General features: G+C 42.3%; 1 protein-coding gene across 15 annotated transcripts in view; it reads right to left on the bottom strand.

Annotated features, from left to right (window-relative positions):
- The window catches only part of shaker (potassium voltage-gated channel protein Shaker), a 489,510-nt gene that overhangs the window by 34,758 nt on the left and 442,605 nt on the right, over window positions 1-12,147 (bottom strand). For 11 of the 15 annotated variants that reach the window (XM_033473847.2, XM_033473868.2, XM_033473791.2 and 8 more), the window contains 2 exons: window positions 4,522-5,165; window positions 582-711 (listed from right to left, as the gene is read on the bottom strand). In XM_033473847.2, the coding sequence (XP_033329738.1) occupies window positions 582-711; window positions 4,522-5,165 (774 nt within the window). Of the gene's footprint in view, window positions 1-574; window positions 712-771; window positions 902-4,521; window positions 5,166-12,147 lie in introns of all 15 variants that reach the window. The other 4 variants (XM_033473822.2, XM_033473814.2, XR_004490632.2 and 1 more) reach the window with 4 other exon arrangements.

The following is a 12,147-nucleotide window of genomic DNA, read 5'->3' as shown; positions in this document are numbered from 1 at the left end:
TAATATAATATATAATGTAATATAATATCGTATATATGGGAAGATCGAAAAAGTTAGCGTGCTCAACTCTATCAAGCACTATAATAATCGTAAATATCACCAAGTCACCAAAGAAACGAAACTAAAAAGCTGAGATCGAACGAGTGATCGAGAATCCGTGATAGATCCAAGGACACTGGATATGGGCTCAGGTGTGGATAACATCGTGCTTCCGGTGGAACAATAGAGAGATAGAAGAATAAAAAAGGGGGTGGTTAAGGGGGATTGGTAGATCGAGTGACAGTAGTAGATCCGGTTATGGTTGGCATATAAGAGAGAGTAGATATCGGGAGCAGAGAGACATAGTAGAAAAATGTAAGAGACTGAAGTTTCTAAGTAAGTTAGTTGAGTTAAGTTAAGTTAAGTTAATTTAAGTTAATTTAAGTTAATTTAAGTTAAGTTAAGTTAAGTTAATTTAAGTTAAGTTAAGGTTAAGTTACGTTAAGTAAGATAAGATAAGTTAAGTTAAGTTAAGTTAAGTGTGTGTTCGTTTGTTTGGCGGGCATTAACTAGAGTCTTAAGTGAAAGTGAGTACATCATACGTCATGTCACCATAGCCCACGGTCGTCATCGTGACAACGGCCCACCAGAACGCGTCCGGAATGGACTTGAAGAACGAATTCTCGGAGCCGGCCTCCGCGAAGTATACCGCCGATGAGAATAGCACCACACCTGCAATGCAAGGAAGAAAACACCGGTTCAGTGGGTTTAACGCCCCCGGTGGCTCTGTACCTCATGTCCCCGTAGCCCACGGTCGTCATCGTGACCACCGCCCACCAGAACGCGTCCGGTATCGATTTGAAGAAGCTGTCCTGCGTGCCCGCCTCCGCGAAGTATACCGCCGACGAGAACAGCACCACACCTGGAACGCACACAAGAGGAACACACGCTTCAAGACACGCTATTTTGTCTAGCGAGCCCTAGCTCTCTCTCTCTCGCTCTCTCTCTCTCGCTTTCTCTCTCTTTCGTTTCGCTCTCATCGCTTGTTTTCGCCTTTTCTCATCATCTCTTTCGCGCGCGCGCTATCTCTCTCTCTCTCGCTTTCTCTCTCTCTCTCTCTCTCTCTTTTCTCTTTTGGTTAGCGTTAGATTTCTTGATGCATCTTGCGACCCCATCGATTGTCCCACGATCGATGGCGATCGGTTCGTTCTTCCGCGCGCGACACTCGTTCTTTTTCTTTCTCTTCCCTTCTATCGTCTCCTCGACGTGATCCAAGTCGCTACAGTCTTCGCTTCTGTCCGGCAACCTCGTCGATCGAGCGAAATATCGACGGTTCTTATAGGGTCCTTTCCATCAGGATGATTGGACCCGGACCAATTCCCCAGGAAAACGGCCATCGACCATCCTCTGGCCGTACGTCGGTTTCGGTTACCTAGATCTCTCTCGGCTGAGAACCTCCATCAGGATTCTCCTGCTCTCTCTCTCTTTGTCGGCGATACCCTTATTATTATTATTATTGATCATTATCATCTATTATCATTTATATTCTAGTAACATCTTTGTTCTTTAGCATTTTCATGACTCTTTTTTTTTTTTGATCTGAGATGTACGTACATGTATATAGACATGGATATAGATATAGAGATTCGTTATACTTTCTTCTTATTTAACCAACGATGTGCTTGCAGTTTTATTCGGTGCGTTGACTATCGCGTCATCTGATCACCGGTGACATGATAATCAATACGCTGGTAAAGATACTCGGTTTGACTTGACAGGAAGAAAGAGTGGTCGAGAAGTTCGATAGGGGGTGGCGGGGTAAGGGGGGTAAGGGGGGCATGAGAAAAGGGGGATTGTCGCTCCGATTTTTCGTCCCTTGGCGGGGAACAGAGAGTAGAAGTAGTTTGGTCTAAGCTCCGTGCAAGGTAACCCGATCCGTGTTATCCGATCGACGAAATCCATTCGAGTCCCGAGTCCGAAGGGAATTTTTTTAAAAACGATCTATACATTCCAGAGTCATCTCTTTGCCATTGAAATTACAAGACTGAACCGAAACAACGAAACTCTATTCTTGCGAGGATCGCAATTCTTTTTAAGACGAGGCTAGAATTTTAGAGGACGAATCCGCGTTGCAACGGGGAGGATTATTATGTATTATATGCGTCTGTTTAGACTCGATTCTCGGTTTATAGATTCGTGAGAATAATTAATTCGACAATTGATTAGAATTATTCTGTAGCACAAGATATGGTAATTTTGAATTCTCTAATTTTTCCATGGAAACGGTAATATTTCGTAGAAGATTTCGTTTTAAATATTACTTTTGACTTCTAAATTATATATTATATTATATTATATTATATTATAATATTATATATTATATTATATTATATTATATTATAATATTATATATTATATTATATTATATTATATTATAATATTATATATTATATTATATTATATTATATTATAATATTATATATTATATTATATTATATTATATTATAATATTATATATTATATTATATTATATTATATTATAATATTATATATTATATTATATTATATTATATTATAATATTACTTTGACTTTAAATATTACTTTTGACTTCTTTTGACTTTCTTCTTCTAGCGTTACATTTGCGAAACTGGGCGGCCAGCCTCGCAGAATTGGCGATTCTCAAGAATGAACAACGGTGTTAACACGTTTCGTGCCGAGCTGTTTTTACTCTGGCCATTTGATATTTCATGAATTAATTTCCACCATTTTTACGGTGGAAATTAATTCTTCAATTTGCTATAAACAATTTCGCGGGCGCATTAAATATAATCATGTACCGTAAGTGGTACACACAGTGGCGCCGGAACGTGTTAATCCGCTTGCATCATCGGCGAGATATAGAATTGTTCCGTATCGAAGCAACTCCATCGAAAGAAGCTCCTGTCTTTCGTCTCTCGCGGGAGCGAGGAAAAGAAACAATTTATTGCCGCGACAACTGTAAAGTAGCTTTCGAGTAACGCTGCGCAAAGCAATTGTTGGCGAGCACGTTAAGTTTCATTGTCCCTTGCGACGCGAATCGGTTTTGAAAGAGTCGCGCGCGCGCGCGCGAGCCGTTTACCTTGCACGGAAAAGAGAAAAAGAGGGTGGTCGAGACGTGTAAAATAGAAAAAAAAATAAAGAACGAAGCAATGGATCCTGCGTGTCCTGGCATGGCAGTCGCCGCGTTACCGGCGGAGCAGCTAGCTGAAGGGGGGGGGGGGGGCACCTTTATCGAGAGAAGGCTGGGCAAGGACATCGCCGGAATCTTCCTCCGGGACCTGAATTAAGAATCGATAGAGGAACGGGGTTGTAAATCTGCCGGCGACTCGCGGGCTCCTGCGGCGAGACATTCGAGGGGAAACGAGACCTCTTTGGAGAATGGGAGCCGCCGTTATCGGCGGCTCCCGATGCGGCGGTGGGCATCGAACAATGCGAGCCAATGATATCGAGATATCGCCCGAAACGAGCTACAATATCTCGCGACGGCCCTCTTCTTATTCGCGCGGCAACCGATTCAGACAATTAGACCGGGAGCACCGGTGAAATTTCCGCGGGATATCGAATTGGCAAAGAATTCGCGGCGGATTTGCAAAGAATTTGCAGGGAATCGGCGAAGACTCGTAAACAATTGCAAAGAATTCGCGGCACGAGACTCTACCAGAGCCAGAGAGAAACACTCGCGGGAACATGATGATGCGGCGAAATCTCCGCGGTTGGGTTCTCGATAAACATACGTGAATATGTTATATCGTTAGGGTGAGAAAGCACAGGGCCGATTGGACGGCTCGCGTGCGGACGATTCGAGGCCTGATCGGTCAGTGGGCTGATCGATTGGTCCGATCGATTCGGGGCCAGCCTTTCGGGCGGATTGGTTTTCTCTTTCTAAGAGCCGGGCACTCTAACTCCGATCGTTGCATCGGAGAACGATGCAACGCAAGTCTCCACAGGGGCGAGGAAGATACAGTAGTTATATATATATACATAGCGTATATATATATACGTTGATATAATCATAACATGTATGTATATATATATATTTTTTGTATATTGGTATTACTTTAGCTTTCGTTTCTATGAACGGTGGTCGTCGATCACGAGCAGAGCTATATTTATTATAAACGTCTCGTGAACAGCGTTAAGCTCGCCGAGAACGGACTCGAACTCGTAAATCTTTTGCCATGACGAGCTACCGTGATCCTCTCGGTCAGGTGTTTTTAATCGAAGACTAGTCCTAAGCTCTCAGGTAGCTCTCGCTTCTCTATCGTCGTCGTCTCGGAGGCGCTCTCTCTCGACGATTATAGAAACTCGTGGTGGTGTGTCTCTCGCGAGGCAGGTGAGAAGAGGTGAGAGACGACACCGAGAACTGTCGGGAGATGCTGGTGGTTTGAACAAAGATACTCGCAGTAGGTATGTTTTTTTGCAAGAAGAGATAGTAAAACAGAGTGAAGAAAATATATATCGTATAGGCAAAGAAGAAGATGACGCAGTGACGGGAGACTCACCGATGAAGAGGAAAAAGATGAGCAAGCCGAGCTCCCTCATGGAGGCCTTGAGCGTACGGCCGAGGATCTGAAGGCCTTTACTGTGCCTGGACAGCTTGAATATCCGGAACACCCTGACAAGCCTGATGACCCTGAGTATCGCCAGGGACATGGCCTGGTTCGTGCTCTTGTCCTGCGGGCTTACCGGCGCCTTCGGCAGATCGATCGCTTCCCCATCCTCGGCCATTACGGTGCCGAGCGTGATGAAGTAAGGAATGATCGCGATGATGTCGATGAAGTTCATTACGTCACGGAAGAAGTTCAGTTTGTTTGGACAGGCGAGGAAGCGCACCGATAACTCGAACGTGAACCAGATGATACAAATAGTCTCTATTAGGAAGAACGGGTCCGTGATGTCCGGCACTTCGTCCTCCTCGATCTTCGTGCCGTTCGTCGTCGTGTTGAAGACCTTGTAGTGCTTGAACTCGGGCAGGGTCTCCAGGCAGAATATCACGATCGACAGGAGGATCACGACCACGGATATTATGGCGACCACCCGGGCGCCCTGCGAGCTCTCCGGGTACTCGAACAACAGCCAGACCTTCCTCTGGAGCTCGTGCGTCGGCAGCGGCTTCTCCTCCTCCTTGATGAACCCTTCGTCCTCCCTGCGGCAACAATTTTCATTCTCAAATGCGCAAACACACCCGACCGACAACCGGCGAGCCTACGTTCGTTACCGTACGTCGCGCTACTACCCGCCAGGCATTCGCGTCCCAAAAACAAACGAACTTCTTTCAGCCAACCGTTACTTCTTCAACGTTCGAATCGATTAACACGCACGTTGGTAAGCCTCCGACGAGACAACATCAGCTTTCTGGGACCCAAATACCCCGCAGTGCATCGCCCGAGAGAGTATTTCGTTTTCTCTACCACTAGTGACTAGACCGAGCAGCTTTATGCAATTCTAAACCAAATTCAATCTTCAGCTTCTATATGAATTAGTCGCATTATTTACATTCTTTTAACCCTTAACCGAATTACGAATTACTGCCAGCTATATAGATTCAACAAATAACGCATAAATATGCAATTTAGTAAATTTACGTCGAAACGTAGCGAACTTGACAAGTTAACAGAGGATCGCGTGGATTTTTATGGAATTACATCAACGTATATTAATGACGACTTGTTCAAAGTTGCCGCGGTCCCCATAATCCGGTTAAGGGTTGATTTCCATTGGCCGTTTCTCATAGATGTTTCGATCGCGTCGAACACGTTCCGCGATTCACGGTCATCAAAATAAAAAAAAAGAAGATATTGAAAAGAGTCGAATATGATGACGTTTTCGAACGTTTTCCCAACTGCATTTCGCACGCATAAAGCTCCACGGTCTGCTAAGTTAGCTGCAACTACTGAAAGAAAGGGAACGTGTGTGTGTGCGTGTTCGTCGAAGTCGCAGGTCCGACGAGAACGTCTCGCGATCACGGCTGCTTCTCTTGCGTCAAAAATTCTTAGGGGGAACCCGGTGGCCGTTCTCCGGCCCGAAAACCCGTTGACAATTTCTGGTACAAGATAGGCAGCCCTCGCTCCAAAATGTGTTTTGCGACCCGCGGCTTCGACGAAACGGAGATCTGAAGAGTTCTAGGGTCAAGCTAACGTTACAAAGAAATAATGGAGGTAAATTGTTTTTTACCTTCAGCCTCTTCTTTAATGCTTTTACACCAAGAAAAGAGAAACTAGACAACGATATTGTTCTTTCTTTTTTTTTTTTCTTTCTGTGCGACCTCGAGGACCATCCCGACCGTAATTCCGTCCGCCGTCCGACCAGAACGGTCACTTCCACTGGCCGCAGTAGTAGAAGCAACCATCGAGTCCGGGCGACGCACAAAACGACGAACAGTTTCCCCAGAAATCCTGATTCCTGGTTCGGAAACCGGTGTACTCTTCTTGTGCCACGATGTACTGGGTGACCAGAGCGTGGGCGATCAAACTTTGCGCAAATTTTCACGGCGAACCAAGCTGTCTTGCCGGGACCGCTTACGCTTCGCTTTATCATTTCACTCGCGAAATTAGATTTTTCATTGCCGTCCGAGCTAAGAGGAAACGCTTCCGGAATTATTTGCTTGATTTTATTATGATACAAGTATATTCGTTTCTTTTATATCTGGATTGTATAATTTTGCTTTGGTATAATTTTTGTAAAATTCAATCTGACAATCTATAACATTGAGACCTTCATGTGACGTTGGAAACTAACAATTATTATATTAGAATTGTGTGTGCAAACGCTAAATCTGGAACGAACCCCCTCTATTTTCCGAGAATATATTGTACAGGATGTATCGTAATTATGTTAACAGCCGGAAATGAGGAATACCTGAGGTCATTCGAAGTAACTTTTTCCTTAGCGAAAATGGAATTCGCGGCTTTCTTTACGAGTTATTAACGAAAAACAGTGACCAATAGGACGCGAGATTAACTGGCGCGAGGAGGCTCGTTGGCTCGGCCGCCTAGCATCAGCCGAGCTCGTCTCTCATTGGTCAGTATTTTTCGTTAATAAGTCGTAGACAGAGCCGCGGATTGCATTTTCGCTAAGGAAAAAGTCACTTCAAATGACCCCAGGAATCGCCCCTTTCTGGATGTTAACATAATTATGGGACACCCTGTACATAAAAGGTGGGTCACCATATATTATTACTTCGATTTACACGATTATTATTACTCGTAGCGGAAAATGTTTCAGAGGAGATTCGAATGATATCGAGTGCAGCATATTCTGGTGCTATTAGTTTCTTTGTGAGCGAGCGCGTAAAGGTCATACGAAGGTCAACTTTTTAAAAAAAATGAAACTATGCATTTTTTAATACATTGACGGATGCAGTACGTTATGCAGTACATTAGTTATGAAAATGTATGTAGAAAAGAAGACATTTGGGAAATTTAAGTAATATTACCGAACACAACCAATTGTTTTTGTTACGTTAATGTTGGTAAATGCAAAGATAACGTCTTACCGCCACAGCGATGATAACTTATAATTATTTAAACTGAAATATCAGCTAAACTATCGACTTTTCAACATATGTAGGTTAATACATGTTCATAACTGATATCGAGGTGCATCCACTGATGCATTGCAAGATACATCATTCCATTGAAAAAAACAAGGTTGACCTTCATATGACCTTTATGCGCCCACCTACGAAAAAATTAATAACTCCAGAATATGCCCAACTTGATACCATTCAAATCTATTCTGACACATTTTTCTTTATGAGTAATAATAATCGTGTAATGAAAGTGGTAATATGTGGCGACCCATTCTGTATGCATTATTAATATCAGTATATATTACATACATTATTAATATCAGTATATGTTACATACATTATTAATGTCAGTATATATTATACACATTATTATTATTATTATTATTATTATGCATTATGCATAATAGATTGTATAATATACAATCTCAATGTTTTAGTATTTATTTACACGTTTGCAGATATATTAAAAATTCCGAGAAGCAACCCCAGGGGATTATTCAAAGGTTAATCATACGATTGATTCTCGTGCACACAACGTCAGTATCTTCGTTATACAAACAAGTACAGAAGAAACGAATTACTTGCAATCGCTTCACAAAGAATTCCAGTTAAACGACGACGAGGCTGTTCGCGCGAAGTCTCGAGTCTAATGAAGAATGTTTGCGTTTCGGAGGGGTAGTTTTTTTTCACCGCGAGAGGAGGTAACATTGAATAGGCTGGCAAAGTTTGATAGCCCGTGGTTCTGTCATCCGGCGCAAATTCCTCGGTTGGAACGCGATGCGAAATGACGGGACCGGATCGAGGGCGGTGGCGGGGGCGTGGAAACGGGAAGTTTCGAGCCCCCCTCGCGGCCCCTGCCGTTGTTTCGTTCCGCGGGTAACGAAAGTCACGGAACGAGATCCCCGTCTGCTCCAGGAGCTAGAGATTGAACATCCCTGAACAATGAGCCCATCGGAGCTCGGCTCGAGGCCTCGATTTTCCAGGGGTCTCCAACCTTCCTCCCTGCCTCCACTGTTTAACTATGTTCACGAACTAATCTCGACCGCAACAAAAACATTCTAATTATCTGCTCGCTAGCGCTCCTTGGCAAACACTAGGCCCGATCAAACGAGTCCCGTACTCTCTATCTGTTTCTCTATCAATCGAGTTTTGTTTACAGCGAATCCGTTTACCCTACGCAGCGACAAATAACATTCAGTAGCGTATTCCAACAGCCCCCGTCAGATTTTCTCAGACGGGAGGGTGTCTCGAATCTATCGAAAGCAGTGATTCATATTTATTAACAAAAAGATTGTGGAGTACTCGTGTACCTAATAACAACTATCTGTTATTTGTTCACCCTCGCGGACAGACCGCGGTCGCTCGTGGAAATTCATTTTCTACGATCAAATTTCACAAAACTTATCCGATCGGCTGTGCTACCCTCCATTGTTTACGAAGTGTACGTCGTAGAAAAAGTGTCTCGAACAAAAATCGCGGAACATCGAAGGCAAATCGTAGCGATAATTAGCGCAGCGACGAAGCTCTACGATTCGAGAGACGATAAGGATCGAAGAATATCCGAGAAAATATTGATTTTTTTATGTCTTCCAGATGTTACACAGAGTATATCTCGAAAGTATGAGATTGCAGAGAGCGTCTCGGAGTATCTCACGAATACCAGAAACGTGTATACTTCCTGTGCAAACTTAAATCGATGTAAGTTTCGTGCGATTTTCTATTCGCTACAGGAGTATGCATTTTTGTGGCGGTCATGCGTTTTTGTCTGCGTTTTTTCTCTGCGTTCAGTAAATTCTCTCCAATTTTCTCTTCAGCTTGTACGCAAAAATGGACAATTTGAGAAGAGGAGATACGATTATTCGAGCCTTGCGGTTAGTTTTTATAGTTACGAATTTGCAACGACTATAAAAAACGAGCTACAAGGCTCGAATAATCGTATCTCCTCTTCCTAAATTGTCCATCTCTGCTCAGATTGTCCACAAAAATGGACAATTTGGGAAGAGGAGATACAATTATTCGAGCCTTGCGGTTAGTTTTTATAGTTACGAATTTGCAACGACTATAAAAAACGAGCTACAAGGCTCGAATAATCGTATCTCCTCTTCCCAAATTGTCCATGTTTGCGCAGAATCTGAGCGTCAGTTAGGAAGACATTGCTGTACCATAATGTCTCTCTAATTGACGCCCAGCTTATCCACAAAAATGGACAATTTGAGAAGAGTAGATACGATTATTCGAGCCTCGCGACTCATTTTTATAGTTGCCGATTGTCAAGAATTATAAAAACGAGGCGCAAGGCTCGAATAATAATCGTATCTCCTCTTCCCCAAATTGTCCATTTTTGTTTACAAGCTGAAGGGAAATTAGGAAAAACTTGACGAAATCACCTTATTTTTGTTCGCAACATTTTTTCGTACAAACGATCGTTCACAGATAATTTCGGGCGGCAAAATCGAGTGACCCACCCACTACAGTCTTCGCTAGAAGTTCTATTCAGCTACAAAAATTACGTTCATCTCTATCTCGTTCGTTTCTTCGCTTGATTTACTACCCCTGGCAGAAAGTATAACAACACAGTGAAATCTTCACGAAAAAGGATCATTAAGTAACAAAATATAGAACATATTTGAACCTCTTAACTTTCCCACGCAGACCACTAAAGAACGTGTGCTGTATCTGTGGAATAAACATTTCGTTCGAGAAAAATATTAAATAATACATTGAACGCTGGCTCATAAACATTCCTAAAAGAATCTATTGACATACTCTTGTTACAGGAACGAACATACCAGGCTGGCGCACATGAAATGTCGAATCCTAATTGTGTATAAATATTTGCGCACCTATATGTATACTTTGAATGTGACCAATAAATGGATTCAAACGGAACAAGTTCTCAAACATTATCAATGTTTCTTTTCCGCATTAAATTTGATGTCTTCAACAAATTCGGATACGAGTAATGGCAATTTTATTATTTAATGAGAGAGTCGGAGATAATTATTTACAAAACGATTCCTCCTCTCCGATTTCGATGAAATTTACCTATACTGTATAGCACGATATTTTGAATAACGCAACAACTATTGCTTTATAAAACGTGTTAGTCTGCTTCAGTTTCTGAGATCTTCGCGAAAACCCGTTTATTGTCTCTGTGAATACGTTACGAGTGTGGCGGGTGATGTAACGGGCGAAGTTTTCAAAACAATATCGTAGACCTAATCCAGGCCTAACTCATACCTAATCTGTACTTACATCGTCCGGAAATGGTGTTTAAAATGCTCTGAACGTTGTAAATAGACGGCGGATCTTATGCATTCATAGCAGAAACGAATACAGCAATGTCTCCCTAACTGACGCTCAGATTCTGCGCAAAGATGGACAATTTGGGAAGATACGATTATTCGAGCCTCTTGCGGTTCATTTTTATAATTAAATAAGTGGGTAATTTATAACTATAAAAATAAACCGCAAGGCTCGAATAATCGTATCTCCTCTTCGCGAATTGTCCATTTTCGTGGACAATCTGGGCGATGCAATGTCTCCCTAACTGACGCTCAGATTCTGCGCAAAAAAGGATAATTTGGGAAGATACGATTATTCGAGTCTTGCGGCTCATTTTTATAATTAAATAAGTGGATAATTTATAACTATAAAAATAAACCGCAAGGCTCGAATAATCGTATCTCCTCTTCCCGAATTGTCCATTTTCGTGGACAATCTGGGCGTCAATTAAAGAGACATTACTGTACAGCAATGTCTCCCTAACTGACGCTCAGATTCTGCGCAAAAAAGGATAATTTTGGAAGATACGATTATTCGAGCCTTGCGGTTCATTTTTATAATTAAATAAGTGGGTAATTTATAACTAAAAAAAAAACCGCAAAGCTCGAATAATCGTATCTCCTCTTCCCGAATTGTCCATTTTCGTGGACAATCTGGGCGTCAATTAAAGAGACATTACTGTACAGCAATGTCTCCCTAACTGACGCTCAGATTCTCCGCAAAGATGGACAATTTGGGAAGATACGATTATTCGAGCCTTGCGGCTCATTTTTATAATTAAATAAGTGGATAATTTATAACTATAAAAATAAACCGCAAGGCTCGAATAATCGTATCTCCTCTTCCCAAATTGTCCATTTTTGTGGTCAATCAATGGGTGTCAATTAGAGAGACATTACTGTACAGCAATGTCTCCCTAACTGACGCTCAGATTCTGCGCAAAGATGGACAATTTGGGAAAAGGATATACGATTATTCGAGCCTTGTAGCTCGTTTTTTATAGTCGTTGCAAATTCATAACTATAAAAACGAATCGCAAGGCTCGAATAATCGTATCTCCTCACCCCGAATTGTCCATTTTCGTGGACAATCTGAGCGTCAATTAGAGAGGCATTACTGTAGTTGCAGTTCTATTTCTTGCAATTCGTGCAGACAATTTCTATCGTTGCCTAAAAATCTGCAATCTACCTACAACCATAAATATAGGTCAGAAGCAGGTTAGGTTAGGGTTAGGTCTACAGATCTCCGCGAATATCTCAAAAGCTAATGCGAAGCACCAATCTTTACGCAGAAAAAGGTCGTTCGAAATGTC

This window comes from Megalopta genalis, chromosome 1 (assembly GCF_051020955.1).
Source record: "Megalopta genalis isolate 19385.01 chromosome 1, iyMegGena1_principal, whole genome shotgun sequence".
Taxonomy (NCBI): Eukaryota; Metazoa; Arthropoda; class Insecta; order Hymenoptera; family Halictidae; genus Megalopta; species Megalopta genalis.
The sequence above is the reverse complement of the archived record's forward strand: the minus strand, read 5'-3'. Positions and strand labels throughout refer to the sequence as shown.